Source organism: Hyperoodon ampullatus, assembly GCF_949752795.1.
Source record: "Hyperoodon ampullatus genome assembly, chromosome: 8".
Lineage (NCBI taxonomy): Eukaryota > Metazoa > Chordata > Mammalia > Artiodactyla > Ziphiidae > Hyperoodon > Hyperoodon ampullatus.
In genome coordinates, this window is record NC_136921.1 from 6,670,421 (window position 1) to 6,688,102 (window position 17,682).

Sequence of the window (17,682 nt, forward strand, 5' to 3'; positions counted from 1 at the left end):
CACCACAAGGGGCAGAGACCAGCCCAGGACTGACCCATGGAGTCATGGGCAGATAAACAGTGGTAGTTTTAGGGAACCAGAGTTCAAAGGGTTGTTTCACAATAAGACACAACAGATCTGCTTAGAGACTCAGATCTGCTTGTTTTCCTCAAGAATGGGACTGAGGATAGAAATCCCGCAGGTACAGGGCTGGGCCCAACCTGAGTCTTTAACTCTGCCTACCTAGTCAGCACACGGGGACACTGATGACTCTTGTGGGCCCTGCTAGGGTGACCAGCAGCCCCTGAACTGACAGGGTTCCTGAGATGCAGGACTTGTAGTTTTACAATAGGGATGGTCCCTGGCAAACTGAGACAAGTCGGTCACCCTAAGTAGACATCCAGAATGCAGGACCCTCAGCGCTAAGACAGGGGCGTTCTGGGCAAACCAGGACAAGTCAGCCACCCTAGGCCCTCGGCACTTTTGCCATTGTGGGCCCCTTCCTGGATCAAGAAAATATGCAAAAGATTATATGCCTGGGTTGGTATAAGGACAAGTATATACCAATAGGTTTTCTGTCACCTAAAAGTTCTTTCTTTTTCTTCTGATTTTTAAAAGAAATGAAAAGAACTGTGCGGACCCCAAAGTGCCTGGGCCCCGTCGCCGTGCAGACGTCAGTCCTGTGGCTGCGCGCCTATCCACCCACCGGGAGATGGAGTCCCCAGCTTAAGTCTGAGGTTAGAAGACAAAGTGTACAAGCCAGTGGTGCCCTTTCCATCTTTTCCTTTGCATCCAGACATCCAGATGAATGAAAATAGGCCTCTTCCTCCCTTGTGCTGAATTTGGTTGAAACAAGTTTGTGGGTGAGGGAGATCTGTGCGGCTCAGTGGCTCCAGGAAGGGGCATTAAGTACATCTCGGGTTGTGGGGAACAGAGCCAGACGTGTGCTCCCTGCAGCCAAAACGATGGGGACCCAGGTGTGACTGAGGGTCAAGGGTCAGAGATTCCGGCTCCCACAGCAGGGGCAAGGAGAGGGGCTAGGTGGGGACCCATCTGCCTGGAGTCTGTCGGGGCTGAGGAGGTGGGTGACCACGTGAGAGGGAGAACAAACTCCACAGCCCCCAGCAGGGAGAGTCTGTGCAGAGTGCACCCCTGGAAACCAGAGGCTCCTGTGGGGCAGCGCCCCCCAGAGAGAGCATCGCCAAGTCCCGGGAGCTGTGGTTGGTGCGAGGAGGCAGGCAGGGCATGGCTGAAGGACCCGCCAAGCGCCCACACAGCAGAGGGTCAGTTTTAAGCATGCACCAGGCCAGCGAGCACAGAGCCAGCCCAGGGCAGCACCACCGTTGCTGAACAGGATTTCTGCTCTTTCCCCTCCCTTCTCCCTGTGCTCCAACCCAGAGAAGGTCAGGAACAGCAGCTGGTGAGTGAGTGGGAGGAAAGGGAATAAGAAAGAGAGAAAAGCCAGCAGCCCATGCTTCCTGACAACTCCACCGGCTGAGAGGGGCCTCAGGGTAAGAGGAGTCTCCCCTCTGAATGACGATGAATGGGCTGCTTAATCTATTGGACTGCAGGTCCTAATTTCTAAATTGAGACTGCTTTACCAAGTAAAGTCATCATAAGCTTTTCTAGTTCTCTAAGAACAACCAGGAAAGTCATGACCCCTGCTGGAATCAAAGCTAAGATCTCCCAGAGAATAAATGTCACACAAGCAACAGAGAGCAAGGACCAAGTCACATTTTGACACCACGCCATGAATCCTGTTGCTTCAACATCCTATTTACGTCATTATTATGTACATCCACAAGTGAGCCCCCTGGAATAAGGCTGTCCTGGCAGATCTAGAAGGCTTTCTTTTTTTCTTTTTTGCGGTACACGGGCCTCTCACTGCTGTGGCCTCTCCCGTTGCGGAGCACAGGCTCCGGACGTGCAGGCTCAGCGGCCATGGTTCACAGGCCCAGCCGCTCCGCGGCATGTGGGATCTTCCCGGACTGGGGCAGAACCTGTGTCCGCTGCATCGGCAGGCGGACTCTCAACCACTGCGCCACCAGGGAAGCCCCACTAGAAGGCTTTCTTAATCTACCTTTTCAATGCATATATATGTATCACTGAATCACTTTGCTGTCTAGCAGTAATTAACACAACATTGTAAATCAACCATACTTCAATAAAAAAATAAAATAAAACAGCTATGATAACACTACCGTTAAAAAAAGAAAAGAAAAAACAAGAAAAAAAAACCTGTGGGCATGGACAACTGCTCTAAGCATTGTAAAGTCTACTAAAATATTAATATTGTTCTCTGTAAATTCAAAAAACAATCTACTCTTTCTCTCGAGTAAGTCACTGGGGGGCTCGATGCCTGAACTTTACAGACAGACACCTGTGAGCGCTGAAATAACTGGGACTAACCCTTCCTGTTGAGATGTGGACCAGACACGCTTCCCCAGAAGGAATCCCTGCCTTTAAGCCCAAGCACAACAGAGGAGCCACTCACAGCAGGCGGAAGACTCTGCGCTCCTCTCTTTGCAGCAGCACCGGAAGCATTTCTTGACCACCATGTAGAAGTAGGCGAAGACCACGAAGGGGAAGGGAACGTTGAGACGGCTGCAGTATTCCTGCACCAGGAAGTACCTCTGGAACTTCCAGACCTGGTCGTTGTTCTCCTGGACGGTGCCCACGGTGTAGCTGGTGCGGGGGAGAGAAGGTCAAGCCTCAGCTTTCCATAGGCCTGGCCATTTCATTGCCGAATATGGTGATATTGGTACCAAGCTCTCACTGCCATAGGAGAGAAGAATCTATGGTGGTGTCGGGGCCTGAACAACTCAGGCACCCTTCCATTCATGCTGGGCCAAAACTGGGTCTGGCTTTTGTTATTTTGGTTTGTTTTTTTTTTAATCACAAAAGATTGTCCAATGAACTTTAAAACGATTCCTGCCTGCGAGGGGGCAGGCAGGGCATGGCTGAAGGACCCGCCAAGTGCCCACACGGTAGAGGCGTGTTTCAAGACCTTTCAAGGATTCCCTTTTTCCGTTAGTCTGGTATTGTGTTCGATACCCAGAGGCCCAAGGTGGCGACTCTCGGAGGAGTAAGTTGCCAACGTCACTGTGGGAGCTTAATTATAAACAATCTGGGAGAGCAGTTTGTTAATATTTATCAGGGACCTTAAAAATATTTATCCAGTTGACCCATTGATTTTACTTCTGGAAATCTAACCTAAGAATAAGGAGATACTGAGAAAAGAAAATATAGAAATGGATATCACACATGGGTGTCTGCCACAGCACGCTGAGTAACAGCCGCTCCCACTTTCCACCCAGCAGCATGGAACAACGAAAATGTTCAACCCTAAGAAAATATATCGCAAGTTATGGCCAATCAATGTGATTACACTATGCAGCTGCCGTTAAAAAATATGTCTATGACTAACTTTTATATTTTGGGCAAATGCTTACATGTGAGTGAAAATAATGAGGCTCAAACCTGTACTCACAACACAATCTCACTATGTAAATCACAATTCACAGGGAGAAATAAATCCCAGAACAAAGAATTAGGAAAACGTCTATTTATCCAGAAAATGTCTGACTATACCACTGACTTATCTGTTACAAATTAAACCAAGATTGTTAAGTAGCTAACACTTGTTACATACCAGACACTGTTCTAAGCAGTCGACTTGTATTAGTTGATTTAGTCTGCAAACAGCTCTCTGTAGAACGTTAAGTGCTATTATCATCTGTGATTAACAGATCAAGAAACTAAGGCACAACAGGGGTAAGTAAATTGTCTGAGTCCCGCGACTGGCAGGTGATGAAGCCAAAATTTGGACCCCAAAATCCAGCCCAGTGCCTATTTGCTCTGTCACTACATGATGCCACCTCACGACGTGGAGCGTGAATGTTCTGAGCCGTGCTCCATTTCAAAAGGATCAGGCTGGACTACTTAGTAAAAGATAACTGTGAAGCATTTTACCATTTGCTGAAGTTCAATCATCTGAGATACTTTTATCATTAGCACCAAATCACTCCTTCAAGAGCCAAAGAAGCAGCAACAAACCCCTTAAAATTGCCTAACAGCAAATCCTGACTGCAGATAGATTAAATTCTCCAAATTCTGGGTAAAAACATCAGAGGCCAAAACTTCAGAGGCCAAACCTTGCAGGCAGAGAAATGGGATACATTTGTTGTGAGACCTCACTATTACTATTAGTAATAATAGTTACTATTACTATTACTCACTATTATTATTAGCACACTACAACCTAAGACTTAAATATCTTTAGCCAAGTGAGGATCATATACATGAGCAAAACACTAGCCTATACAGATCATGGTTGTGGCTTTGCTTATAAGCTTGGTTCTGCTTATCTTGGCATTTACTTATGAATCAGACCCCTCTGAGCTCTACACCAGGTCCTGGGGTCTGGGCAGGGCAGGCTTTCCCAGAAAGTGCCTCTTCAATTGGGTGTGGTCTTTAAAGCAAAGGGAATTCATGTTTGTTGAGTATCTACTATACGTAAACTCCTTTACTAGGCATGTAAAACGGTTTCTTGACTGATTCAAGTGTCAACTCTATGTGGTAGATTTTCTGGGTGAAAAGCAGACAGGACTGTGATGCATGAGACTGCAGCAAACTGAGTCTGGCAGTGAGCCTGATGTTTCTTCCAAATGTAGGTCAGGTTTTGCTCCAAGATGAATACCAAGCATCATTATCTGTCCTCGCCAGCCCCTGCTGATTCTGTGTCTGCAAAGGGCACTGCAGGCTTCTGTCACTGCAATAAGAGAGGACGGCAGGCACGCCCAGGTTAATGAAGTCCAGGCGAAGAACGTGCCAGGAATCACGTTTTACTACATACTTTGCTCCAGAACAAGTATCACCATTCAAATGAGCCCCTAGGAGCATCTTAAAATCTTATGTATTTAGCCAAAAATGGATCCTACTGACTGCCCCCTAAAACTCAACAGACACCCAAATTGCATCCATTTTAATGCATTGAATGTTGTTTGCTGAGGTTTTATCCAGAAGGAATTAATAGCTCCTGTTGAAGGGAGGAACACTCAGATGCTTAGAGCTGGGGAAGGTGTCTTCTCCCTCCCTTCCCTGGGATCTTCAAGTGGAACTGTGGCCAAGAAGGGTTCTAGTGGGAAGAGATTTGCATTTTAGCTTAACTTGTTACTCAGAGGTAGTGAAAAACATCTTAAGCCTTCCAGGTCATCTAGAAAAGGGATCGGTGAACTGTGACCCAGGGGCCAAATCTAACACCCAACCTGTTCTGTAGGGCCCACGAGCAAAGAGGCAGGGATGGGTGTGGGGTCGCCGAGCACTGCTTCTTTCTGCACATCTGGCCAAAGCCAAGACCCTGGCCGGCCCTTACAGAAAAAGCCGCCAAGCCCTGGTCTGAAATGCACTTAGGCCAGTGCCGACAACAGGGGTTGGTGTTTGTATCATTCTTTTTTTTTTTTTTTGCGGTACGTGGGCCTCTCACTGCTGTGGCCTCTCCCATTGCGGAGCACAGGCTCCGGACGCACAGGCTCAGCGGCCATGGCTCACGGGTCCAGCCGCTCCACGGTATGTGGGATCTTCCCGGACCGGGGCACGAACCAGCGTCCCCTGCATCGGCAGGCGGACTCTCAACCACTGCGCCACCAGGGAAGCCCTGTATCATTCTTTCTTTTGAAGAACTCCGCCTCCCATCACTGCCCCATGTGCTCCTCTGGACAACCCAGCAGGCTCCAAGGAGCCTCCTGCTGGAACCTCTGCTTCCTCTGCACCTCAGGGTCCATGTGCATCCAGTGAGCAGCGCTCCTTTCCTGGGCAAACGGTAAAAGCCCTTATCCGCATCCCACAGGGGGTGTGGGTGAACTGATTGATTACTGGACATTAATACCCAAAAGCCACTTTGCATAAATAACACATTTCCGGGGCTGGCCATGCTGAGGTTTATTTACTTACGTCCACCTGCCCCAGAGAGCAGCAGGAATGGGCAAAATGTGACCTGGAGGCGAAATCCAACCCCAAACCTTCCAAATTGTTCTTTTTCTCTAGAGTCAGGTCCAGACTCAGCCAACAAGACATGAGGGTTCCCCAGGGAAGGCTTCCAACTGCTTAGCTCAAATAATTTTAATGCTTTTTAGACAGGGTTTTCCATTTCTATAGCAGACAGGCTGAGTTCTGGGGCCACTACATCCCCACCCCCCTCAGCAAACCCAAATGTCCAGAGCAGAACATGGGCCAACTCTCGTGTTCAGGCTCTCGCCCACCCAGCTCTGATGGCTCTCACTGTCCCTGCCAACCACTGGCCACCTAGCGTCTTCCCTGAGAGGAATTCTGCAAGGTCCCCTTTGACTTGACATCTCCCGTGATATCCTGTGCCCTCAGCTACCCAGCTGGTGGGAGCTCTGTCCCCTAAGAGCATCTGAGCACCTCAGATAAGCACGAGAGGAAGAGGAAACAGGAGAGACAAAGTCTCAGACACCCACTGACAGTGCAAATGTTACCAAGAGATAAATGTTTAGGATTCACATAGCTTTGTACGTGGATGAAATTCGGCAGTGCGTTCAAAGAGTAATGTGCCTGACCAAAGAACAAAAGGATGACTAAATATTAAGGTCATTTATATAATTCATCATTTTCTTAATACATCACAGATCAAAAAGACAAATACCATTTAAACTGTTTCTAGAAAGTCTTCTGGCAACATGCAACATCCATTTCTGATTAGAAGAAATAAAGAAGAAGAAGAAGGAAGGAGCTTAATAAATAAGAAATAGGAGGAAACTTCCATGATATGATAAAAGGAAAAGAGAGAGGGAAAAAAAAAGAATTCAGTAAGGAGACTTGTTCCAAAATAAGTAAGCAATACTTCATAGCCTTCCTGCATATCAAAAAGTAGTTATTGAAAAAAACATAATAGAAAAAATATCTCACTCACAACCACAAATGGCTAGAAAAAGATGTAACAAAATATCGGCCATATCCATGTGAATACAGCCATAAAAGTTTACTGGGAAACTATATGTATTTGAATAAATGGAGAATCACGCCATTTTTTCTGGCATTTTTTAAAGACGTCAGCTTCCCCTAAATGGCCCTGCAAAGTTAACATCATCACAATAAAATTCATTAAAGAAATTTTTTGGAAGAGGAAAGAAAAAAGGATTGCAGAAGATGAGCCTTAGGCTCTCCACATGATTAAATATATCAGAAAAGCCAGGAAAGTTTTGAGTAAGAATAACGAAGGGCACTCATACAACAGATGTTAAAATGATTTTTAAAAATCAGTAATTAAAGCCATTTGGTAGTAAAAACCAAAATAGAAAGACTGATTAACAGAACAGAATGAAAAGCCTGCAAAAAATTCACAAAGAAAAAGTAGACACTAAAACAACGGCAGAATTTTAGAAGAAACTGAAATACGAGAAACTTGCCAGCTAGACTGCAATCAGGTAAACCCCCCTTCCAAGCTTTTCACAGATTTCATACATTTTTCCATCTGCCATTCCTTCCCAGACTCTGCAGCAGTATCCAGTGAACCTTGATGACCCTGACTTTTTGCACCCACTCAGTGCCCCAGCGGGCACGTTAAAACGTTCCGCACATCCTGGTTCCCCCCGCGCTCTGCAGCACCAAAACAGCATCAACGCTAACAGTAAGAGACAGCCAGCGATTTCACTGCACTGATTTTGAAATGCTAACTGTTGAGCATGTTTCTGTCAAAGTAGCACAACTAAGATTGTGCCATTGCCTGTGTAAAGACCCATGAAATCTCCCTTCACCTGCAGGGAAAAGTCCAAATTCTTTAACACGGTATAAGAGACACTCCATAACCCAGCCCCTGCTGACCTTCCCCCATCCGCAGTCTCTAGTTCTCCCCAGAACAGCTTTATTTCCTCTGCTTCTCTCCCTCTCCAACCAAAGCTCACAGGGTCCTCTGAGCAAATGTCTCCTCCATTTGCTGCTGCCCAGCCCCAAGATCTGTCACAATTAATAACCCCGGCCCTGCACCAGAGTCCTTTGTGAATAGGTTTCTCGTGCCGCTCGGATCGTACTGTATCTTTTCACCTCATCTTATATTACTGTCTATGTGCCCATCTCCCGCTCAGATAGCAGAGACTTTAACCTCTCTCTGCCTCCAACTCCTCATTTATGAATGATTATAAAGCTACACCTACACAAAAATGATGACTAATTAAATGAAGCTGCACATGTAAAGCACTTGGATGTGCCTAGCATGGGAAAGTATCAATATTAGCTATTGTTATTGTTACAATTATCTGCTCTCTTTTTCTTCTTTTCATCCCATTTCAGTAGCCTGCCTGGGACTGGTGAAGTCACCCGAACGTTTAATCTGTACCAGGAGATATTTTCTTTTGTGTACTTTTCTACATATTCATAATGAATATATATTATTCCTAAGATTAAAAAAACATTTTATTCTTAGAAATTATCTCAGATGGGGCATGTCTGATGAGTCCTTTCCAGCAGAAATGCCGTGGGTGAATTTATCTTCAGGACACGGTGCCTGAAAGCATTAACAGCTCCGTGTTAAGACGACCCCGAGTCATTTACTAACCTTAAGATCACATCGTGCCTCTGATAAGCCACATAGGGCCTGTGATCGATAATTTTAATGTGGAATCATCGCAGATGTTTACACCCATTTCCTTTCCCTGCTGAATACCATCTAGAGAGCATTCCAATATTACTTTAAAATTCCCAAGTGTACATTTATGTTACAGTTCAAAAGGCTGCCATTGTGCATGGTTAAGCTCTTACATGAATATTTTGAGGTGGTGCCAGACAGGGGTCACAGCCCGGAGCTGTCGGCTTGGAGTGAACCCAGAATATCCATCACAACCATCAGAAACAGCGTCCTGACGAGTTAGCTCAAGGATGGCAAGGGGGCTGCTCTAGCTGCTCAGACAGGTATTAACAGAAAAAAAGGCCTCTGCCTTAGCCCAAGATGAATCTAAGGATCCCCCAAGGGAAGGGAAGTTCCCCAGTGGTCACACTTACACACTGAATGAGGCAACAGTGGGGTGTGGCCCAATGGCTCAGGCCTCGCAGGGAAGAGACTCAAGCTCAAGCCTCGAATGGACACAGGCAAGAAGGATGTCAGTGCGGCCAGAGCCACAGATGCTGAGCTGCCCAACTTTCACTTCCTCAACCTGAAAATCACAGGCTGGACTCCTGTCCCTCTCAGCTCCAAATTCTATCATTTTATGATTGTCATGGGGATAATGAATTACAAACTGACCTGGTCCTCAAGAATGGCTTTGGTGAACAGCTCACAGCACACAGACTCGGGAGAACTCTAAGCACTATTCCACTCTGCTTCCTGAGATCTACTGAATTCGTGTAGCTCAAAGGCCATCGCATTGGGAGCTGTCGGCCCTTCTGTTTAATTTTTGTAGATATTATATTAGTGGTCAGTTTTTACAGGGACTACCCAATGTTCAATGTACAGGTTGATAAGAGAGGTTATCACTATAAAATAGGACCCCAAATCATCTCATTCCCTCCCCACTCTTGCTTCGAGTCTGGGAATCGGTCCTCCCTTCTCTGCCCTCACGTGGATACATAACCACCCGTCTCCGCCACTTCTCTCTGCAAGCTCAGACTTGGGGACCTCTGGCAGCGTGACATGGTCCAGCTTCCCGTAAGCAGTATAGACGTCTGGATTCTTGAGTCCTTCCCAGGCCCCCCTTTAGGGGCAGTGATGGAGTTGGGGGTGGGGTGGGGTGCATATTCCCTCTTTAAGGCTGAGTGGGACAAAGGGCCCCATGATCTCCATGGCCCAGGCACCTGGCACAGAACAGATGTTATACATTTAGGTGATGAACCCCTCACTGGTCTGACATTCACCATTGACACTACTTGGTGAATAACAGACCAGGAAGCTATTCTCCTAACTAAAACTGAATAATGAACTAAAAGCAGAAAGAATCCTGTTCTTTTCATTCATGGAACAAACCCAGGAAGGGCTAGGTGCTGAGACAGACACAATCTCCACTCTCCAGAGCTTACGGTCTGGAAGAAGAGGAAGCTATCACTGTGAGGGGGTCCACGGGTTCTCTATGCACAGTGGGGAGGGCACGAGGACCACTCGGGCGAAGGGTGCTGCTGGACTCCTTAGAGGGCAAGAGGAATGGGAAAGAGACGGTCAAGATAGAACAGGTAATGTCGACAGAGGGGTGACATTTGCAAAAGTGTCAGGCACGACAGATCACACTGTTTAGGGATAGACAGGTGGGATGCCTGTCAGGGACAGGTAGCAGAGGTGAAGCCTGAAGCTGTTTTCAAAGCCCAGGTCGATGGCCTTGGAGGAAGCTGAGGAGGCTGAAATTTACCCTGAACACTATGGGGAAATACTGAAATCCTTCCAGAATTTTAAGCAGAGAAGTGACATTTTAGAAACACCACCGTGGCCACAGTGTAGAAGCTAGTCTAGAGGAGGACGTCGCTGTACACCTGAAGACCAGATGACCACTCACGGCTCAGCCCCTTGGATGCGTGATGTCCCCGAAGGCACATGTTCCCCCACGCAGCCTCACTCAAAGGGAGGCCACTGACCGACAAAGAAAGATGACCCTCGTCTACAATCCTGGTGCCCCTCAGGTCTCTATAAGACAACTACCTTCTGATTCTTTTTTTCTAAATTATGGAAGTAATATGTGATCATTGTGTTGAGTGAAATATATACTTGCCTTTTAAAAATTTCTTGTTTTTTACTGTCAGAAAATAAGATTTTGCCATAAAAATAAGCCTGCACTGAGCTTCTTATATTTAACAAAATGTCATCCTTCCAAGTCAATAATATAGATCTCAGCTTTTCTTTTTTTGTGTGTGTGGTACGTGGGTCTCTCACTGTTGTGGCCTCTCCCATTGCGGAGCACAGGCTCTGGATGTGCAGGCTCAGTGGCCATGGCTCACGGGCCCATCCGCTCCATGGCATGTGGAATCTTCCCGGACCGGGGCACGAACCTGCGTCCCCTGCATCGGCAGGCGGACTCCCAACCACTGCGCCACCAGAGAAGCCCTCAGCTTTCCTTTTTAAGAGCTGTATAATGTTCCATGGTATGGATACGACATGCTTTGTTTTACCATCCCCTTATTGATAGGCATCAAACAATGATCTAATAAATGTTTTTTTGCCTAGATATCTTTACGAAAGATTCCCAGACACAGGAGTTGGGCCAAAGGTTTGCATATTTTTTAATAGCTATTTTCAGATCACTTTCCCAAAAGTGGGAGACAATTCACATTCCCAGAGCAGTGTCCATTTCCCAGCATCATCTCCAGCACTTCTTATGATGTTTCTTCACCTGATGGATCCTAAACCAACACCTCATTGTTGGTTTCAGCTGACCTTTCCCACCCATGAGGTTGAGCCCCTTCCCCTACAGTTGGTGGCCATTTGAATTTCTCTGAATTGCATTCCTCTGCCCATTTTCTACTGCCTCATCTTTCTCTCACCGATTTGCAGGAGCTCTTTCTACAGCAAGAATGAGAAGCCTTTGTTCACCTCAGGCAAACATTGTCCCCAGTCTATCATTTATCACATGACTTCATCTGAGGTATCCTCTTTAACGAAATTAAATGTGTTTTTCTTATCCTTCATAGTTTCTCAGTTTCTGGTTTCAACTATGGTTTTTCTTTCACTCCAAAGTTTAACAAATAATTTTTTTTAATTTGAATTTTGTTTCTAAACTGCTTGCCTGTCTATGCCAGGATTCATGTACCCAGAATAACCCCCTACCTCACAACAACAGCATAAAATTAAGGTACCCCCACTGTACCCACCACATGGGGTTCTTTGAAACGCTCCTAAGAAAGACAAAGGGGCAAGATAAACATGATTTTCTAAATGGATTAAAGAGAATGGCCAAAAGCAAAAAAAATGTTTCAGTCACCATCGTGCTCTCACGCCAACCTCATTAGACATGAGCCCCAAAGGAGAGTCGCTCTCCTGACTCTGCTCTCTTGATTTGTACTTAAACTAAATATTTTAAAGCAGCAGCTAACTAAAAGCTGAGTCCCTTAAGCCCTAGAATCCATCCCACGGAGTCCACAGAAAATGAGAACCTGGGAACCGAGCCACAGTCATTGTCAGGCCAGCATCTCGGCGCTCCAGGGAGGTTGCTAAATGGACACTAAACACGCAGTCTGACGTGCTGGAGGGGGTTACAGGCACCTGTCTTTGGGGTCCAGAAACTTATGTTACAGCTTATAGGACTCGCTCTATCTTAATATAGTCCCTTCAAGGCCTCTCCCCACCCCAGACCACCAATCCCCTATCATAAGACCTCTATCATAAGCTCCTCAAGGGTGGACCTTTGCTGCTTCACTCCCGATTCCCCCAGCTCCACCTGGCACGGGGCCCGGCACGGCGTGGACCCCCAGCCAGTGTATGGCCAAGCACATACCCGAACATGGCGACCAGCAGGTTGACCAGCAGGATGTTGGTGGACAGCATGTAGATGCACACCAGGGGGATGGTGATCCACTCGGGGAAGCGGGGCAGGTTGTGCTCGTCCAGCTCCACACACAGGGGCTTGGACTCATTCCCAGTGAAGGTGCAGTGGGAGAAGTCGTACGTGGTACCTGAGGATACAGCAACAGGCAATGTGAGGACCCTCTGGAGGGGCCAGTGCTAAAGCACCACAAAGGTGCGATGATCATGCAATGTGTCGGGCATTGTTCCAAGGCACTCTATCATGGGTAAGCCTCAGAATCGTGGGCAAGCCTCAGAATCATGTGTTCATCTACTCATTAAGTATTTATTGACTGAATAACAGTGCATTGAAATAATGCCATTTGCAGCAATATGGATGGACCTAGAGATTGTCATACTGAGTGAAGTAAGTTAAAAAGAGAAAGACAAATATCATATGATATTGCTTATATGTGGAACCAAAAAATAATGGTACAAATGAACTTATTTACAAAACAGAAATAAAGTCACAGATGTAGAAAACAAACTTATGGTTACCAGGGGGAAATGGGGAGATACCTTAGGACTGACATATGCACACTACTATATATAAAATAGTTAACTAATAAGGACCTACTGTATAGCACAGAGAACTCTACTCAATACTATGTAATGACCAATCTAAAAAAGAGTGAACATATGTATAATTGATTTACTTTACTGTACACCTGAAACTAACACAACATTGTAAATCAACTAGACATCAATAAAAGATTTTTAAGTATTTATTGAGCAGCTACTATGAGCCAGGACTTCACTAGGATGGAAGACAAAAAGGAAGGCAAGGTAAACATGGTCTTGCCCTCAGGGAGCTTCCAACCTCTCTGGAAGAATAGGCAGATGAATGACCACACAAGTTGAACATTTCAGCCCCTGAGAAGCGCTAAGAAGGACACGTACAGTGTGCTCCGTGGGCACAAACTGAGGCACCTCATCTGAGAACGGTTCCACTGGAAGGAAGCGTCTCTGAACTGAGGACAGAAGGATGAGTAGGAGCCAGCTAAATGAATGGGGAGAGATGGGGTGCCCAGAGCATCTAGAGAGGGAAAGCACGTGCAAAGGCCCTGTGGTAGGGGGACTGGAAAGGTCTGTTGAAATGAGAGAACAGGATATGCAGTTAGCATGTTAACTTTTTTATCTTTATAGTAAAAGCAACAGAGAGCTGTTAGACTGCTTGACGCAGAGGTGTGACACATCAGATTCTCTTTATTCAAGGATCGCTCTGGCTGCAGTACAAGGAGCCAGAGGGAGACGTGAGGAGGTTCTGACTAAGAGCCACGTGGGCAGGGGGTGAGGATGGCTTAGGGTAGTGGTGGTGGGGATGGTAAAAAGTGGCTGGGTTTCAAAGACATTTAGGGGATAAAATCAACAAAACTAGCTGATGAACTGGAGGTGGGGGAGGAAGTCATAGGAGGCATCAAGGACATGACATGGAGGCTTCTGCTTTGCACATCTGTGCGACCGGTGGTGACAGATCCTAGAACGAGGACTTGCAGAAGGTCTGAGTCTGGAGGGGAGGATGGAGAGGTGAGTCTGAGAATCTTAGAGAAGGCAATGGATGTGAGTGTCTGGCCCTCTGGGAGTCGCTCCGGGCTACAGATCCTCATCCGAGCATGTGAGTTTGAGTTCAGTCCTGCCGGTCAGTGAGACGCCCGGCAGAAAAGTCGGTGCTACGCCCATTTTTACCTGCAATGGAGCTGAGAGGAAGAGACGCCAAGCTGCGTCCCAGGGCACACAGCACACACGTGGCTGGACCAGCATTTGAACCCCACCTGCCACTGGCTCTTTAGGTGAGTTACTGTGAGCTGTCCCTCACAGGGCTAAAACCACAGACACGTAAGGTTGCCGTGAGGACAACACACACTCGCTTTTATGTAAAATGGTAAGTACAGTGTGCAGACGGGAAATAATAATAACAAGGTGCCTTCCCATCATTGCATGGAAAAGAGCTGTTTCTAAGGTCTTGGAAGAGGCTGCAGTAGAAGAGGCCAGAAGGACCACACGAGGCCACGGAGATAATTGAGAAAACACCAAGGAGCTGAGAAATGAGAGCATAGGGCCAGGCAAACATCGGGGTAGTTTTCCCATGGCAGGACAGAACATGACAAGCTCAGGCTACTGTCAGCATCACAGAGATGCTTTAGACAGTTTATCCAAAACACACACCAGTTGGCACACGCCCGACACTTTCCTTATGTCAACTGGGTGTGGCCAAATCCATGCCATCTCTGCCACCATTAACCTGCCTCCGAAAGGCAGAAGGCTAATGCTGGAAGTTTAAATTCCAGGTTCCAGTGCAAAATTTTTCAATATTGCACTTTTTGAAATAAATGAGCACCCCGTCACTCTGTTGTATAGGACAGACTCGCAGCACTCATTTCTAAACCAGTGAGGCTCCTGGCTCTCATCGGCCACGTTGTTGTTGGAAATATGAGAAACACTCTTTTTATAAAGGTTTAAAAATTGCGGGCTGAAATGTTGGGGACAAGCTTACAAGGTAGACATGAGATCCTGCTCAGGAGAAAGAAATGGCTTTGAGGGTTAGTGTCCGCTGCCTGGTGTTGGCCAGATTCCAGCTGCCTGCTCCTAATACAGTCCCCAGGGTCAGAGTGGGGAGCCTCGGAGGCTGGTTCTAGAAGCATCTGCCGCCTCCCAGCTGTCCCCCGCCCAGGCCACGTCAGGCTTACTGTCCACGTCGCTGGGCACTTGGCCGAACATGGCCAGGTAGGGCTCATAGATGACCGAGCGGAAGATCCACCTCCAGCGATGCTCATTCTGCCGGAGGATCCCTTGCCTGGCCACACCGAAGGCCACCATCCACACGGCAAAGAGGAACAGGAAAAAGAACACGTCGATCAGCTGTCATGGGAGGACAGGAGAGTGGAGTCAGGATGGCACCAGGGTGGCTTGTCCACTCCGCTGACCACGGAGGACAGAGGCTCTGGGACCCTGGAACCTAAGGTGCCCAGCATTTGATCACTAATTTTTAAAAATGCCCATCATCACCCTTGGGTCTCAGGGCATCTCCTTCCCGGCACTAAAACTGACGGATGCATCTTTCCTTGCAGGTCTCCAAACCAGCGCAGCAGCAGAGACTTTCTGAATGAGACCAGCCTGGGAGCAGAAGAGGGATCCAGCTCTGGACCCCCCTCCTCCTCTCCAGCTCATGTTCTGCAGACCCCTAAGCTATTGCCTTAGTTTTTTATTTTTTTCTTAAGGAAAATAAAAGCTCTCCTTTTTAGACAAGAATGCACCGTTTTATCTTTTTTAATGTTTTGCACACATAGCATGACTTCATGGTGACTTGATGCCCCAGATATGCTTTGAATTAAAACCGCAAACTCGAAGAAGCTCAGCATTGGAAAGGAACCTCCAGATGAGCTCATCCAAACGCCCATCTGATTTAAAGACAGAAACACGGGAGGTTTGGGTCACGTGGAAAACAAGCTGAGAGAAGTAACATTGTCAGTGTGTATCTTTCTGTTATTTATCTCCATGGAACGGGGCTGGTAGTGCTTTTGCGATGTCTGTATCGCATGGTTGTAAGATTAAAGTTCCAGTCCATGCTATGCTTCTAGCTCACTGCATGTCTCCAGACAAACATATTAACCTTCTTGAACCTGACTGTCCACATCTGTAAAATGGGTATAAAAGTCCCTCTCCCGCCTAGGCTCCTAGTGAGTTGTTAAGACTCAAGTGAAAGCACTTGGAAACATGTAAAATCTAGAGATCTTTCTTAGCAACGCACTGAGTCATGCTGTTTGCTCCTAACAGCCATCTTTTGTTAAATTTTAACCTGGAAGAGGGGCCCCTGATGAAAACACATCAAGAAAGTAAACCCTACTGATTGTGAAATGCAGCCATCACTCTATGCACATAATCCTCCTCTCAACAATGAAAGGAACACTGGATGCAGTTAGAAGAAGGACAACTAACTACAAATATTCTTCATTCTCACCATCCTCTGCAACATTATAATCTTGGGTCCTAAATTCCTGCTGACCGTGAAAATGTGAATCAACCTTAGGGTGAATATAATGTAATCCAGGCAAAAAATCACTCGTCCGGAGTACAGCGAGGTTTTGTTAGAAGGGTAAAGCCTGTGGAAAGAAGAAGAGAGAAGCTGTGAGATGCTGACAAAATATTTCAAAGTTTTGCTTTTTATCATTTTTATTTATTTCTGGATTTTATTTGCTAATTTTTTTTAATTTTATTGAAGTACAGTTGATTTACAATCAAATTTTGCTTTTGAAAATAACCAAACAGGGGCTTCCCTGGTGGCGCAGTGGTTGAGAGTCTGCCTGCCGATGCAGGGGACACGGGTTCGTACCCCGGTCCGGGAAGATCCCACATGCCGCGGAGCGGCTGGGCCCATGAGCCATGGCCGCTGAGCCTGCGCGTCCGGAGCCTGTGCTCCACAACGGGAGAGGCCACAGCAGTGAGAGGCCCGCGTACCGCAAAAAATAATAGTAATAAAAAAATAACCAAACATGAAGAAACAGCCAAAAGCCTGGGAACTGAGAGTAAGTGGAAATAGACCAGGGACATCACTGGCCCATCAGCCACTGAAAACCAAAGGCCACGTCTACTGTCCTCGTGGACTCCAGGAGAGGCCGGACACTTTAGTCCTTCATCCCAAATCCTCCTGCAGGACCCAATTCCGACATCGCTAACTTCCTGGCTCACAGGCCTCTACAGTGACCCCGACCACTTGGGACTTGACCCTGCCAGGTTTCCCCCCAATGAAACTTACCTCGTTTGCACCAGATCGTTTGATTAGCTAACCACCTGCTGGCATGTCCATTGAAAGCCATATGTGCTTTCTAACTGGAATGCTCTAGAAATCACATCCAACCATGATTCAAATGCTGGGCCTTTAATAACCAAAAAGACCTACTGTAGAGCACAGGGAACTCTGCTCAGTGTTATGTGGCAGCCTGGATGGGAGGGGAGTTTGGGGGAGAATGGATACATGCATACGTATGGCTGCGTCGGTTTGCTGGGCGCCTGAAACTATCACAACATTGTTAATCAGCTATACTCCGATATAAAATAAAAACTTTAAAAAACAATGCTGGGCCTTTAACCCAAGCAGAAGGGGAGGGTTTTTTTGGAGGAGGAGATTGAGTTCTTACCCCGTTCGTATTGTAGAGTGAGCACTCACTGTAAAGCACCTCATTCTGGGTAGGTGTGAATATTAACAGTCAGGC

At 46.8% G+C, this 17,682-nt stretch overlaps 1 protein-coding gene across 1 annotated transcript in view; it reads right to left on the minus strand.

Moving 5' to 3' along the window:
- The window catches only part of TRPM8 (transient receptor potential cation channel subfamily M member 8), a gene marked incomplete at both ends in the record, with an annotated part of 74,663 nt that overhangs the window by 12,845 nt on the left and 44,136 nt on the right, over positions 1-17,682 (minus strand). Inside the window, 4 exons of the mRNA XM_079710045.1 lie at positions 2,474-2,664; positions 12,405-12,582; positions 15,160-15,331; positions 16,431-16,572. Of these exons, the coding sequence (XP_079566171.1) occupies positions 2,474-2,664; positions 12,405-12,582; positions 15,160-15,331; positions 16,431-16,572 (683 nt within the window). The remainder of the gene's footprint in view (positions 1-2,473; positions 2,665-12,404; positions 12,583-15,159; positions 15,332-16,430; positions 16,573-17,682) is intronic.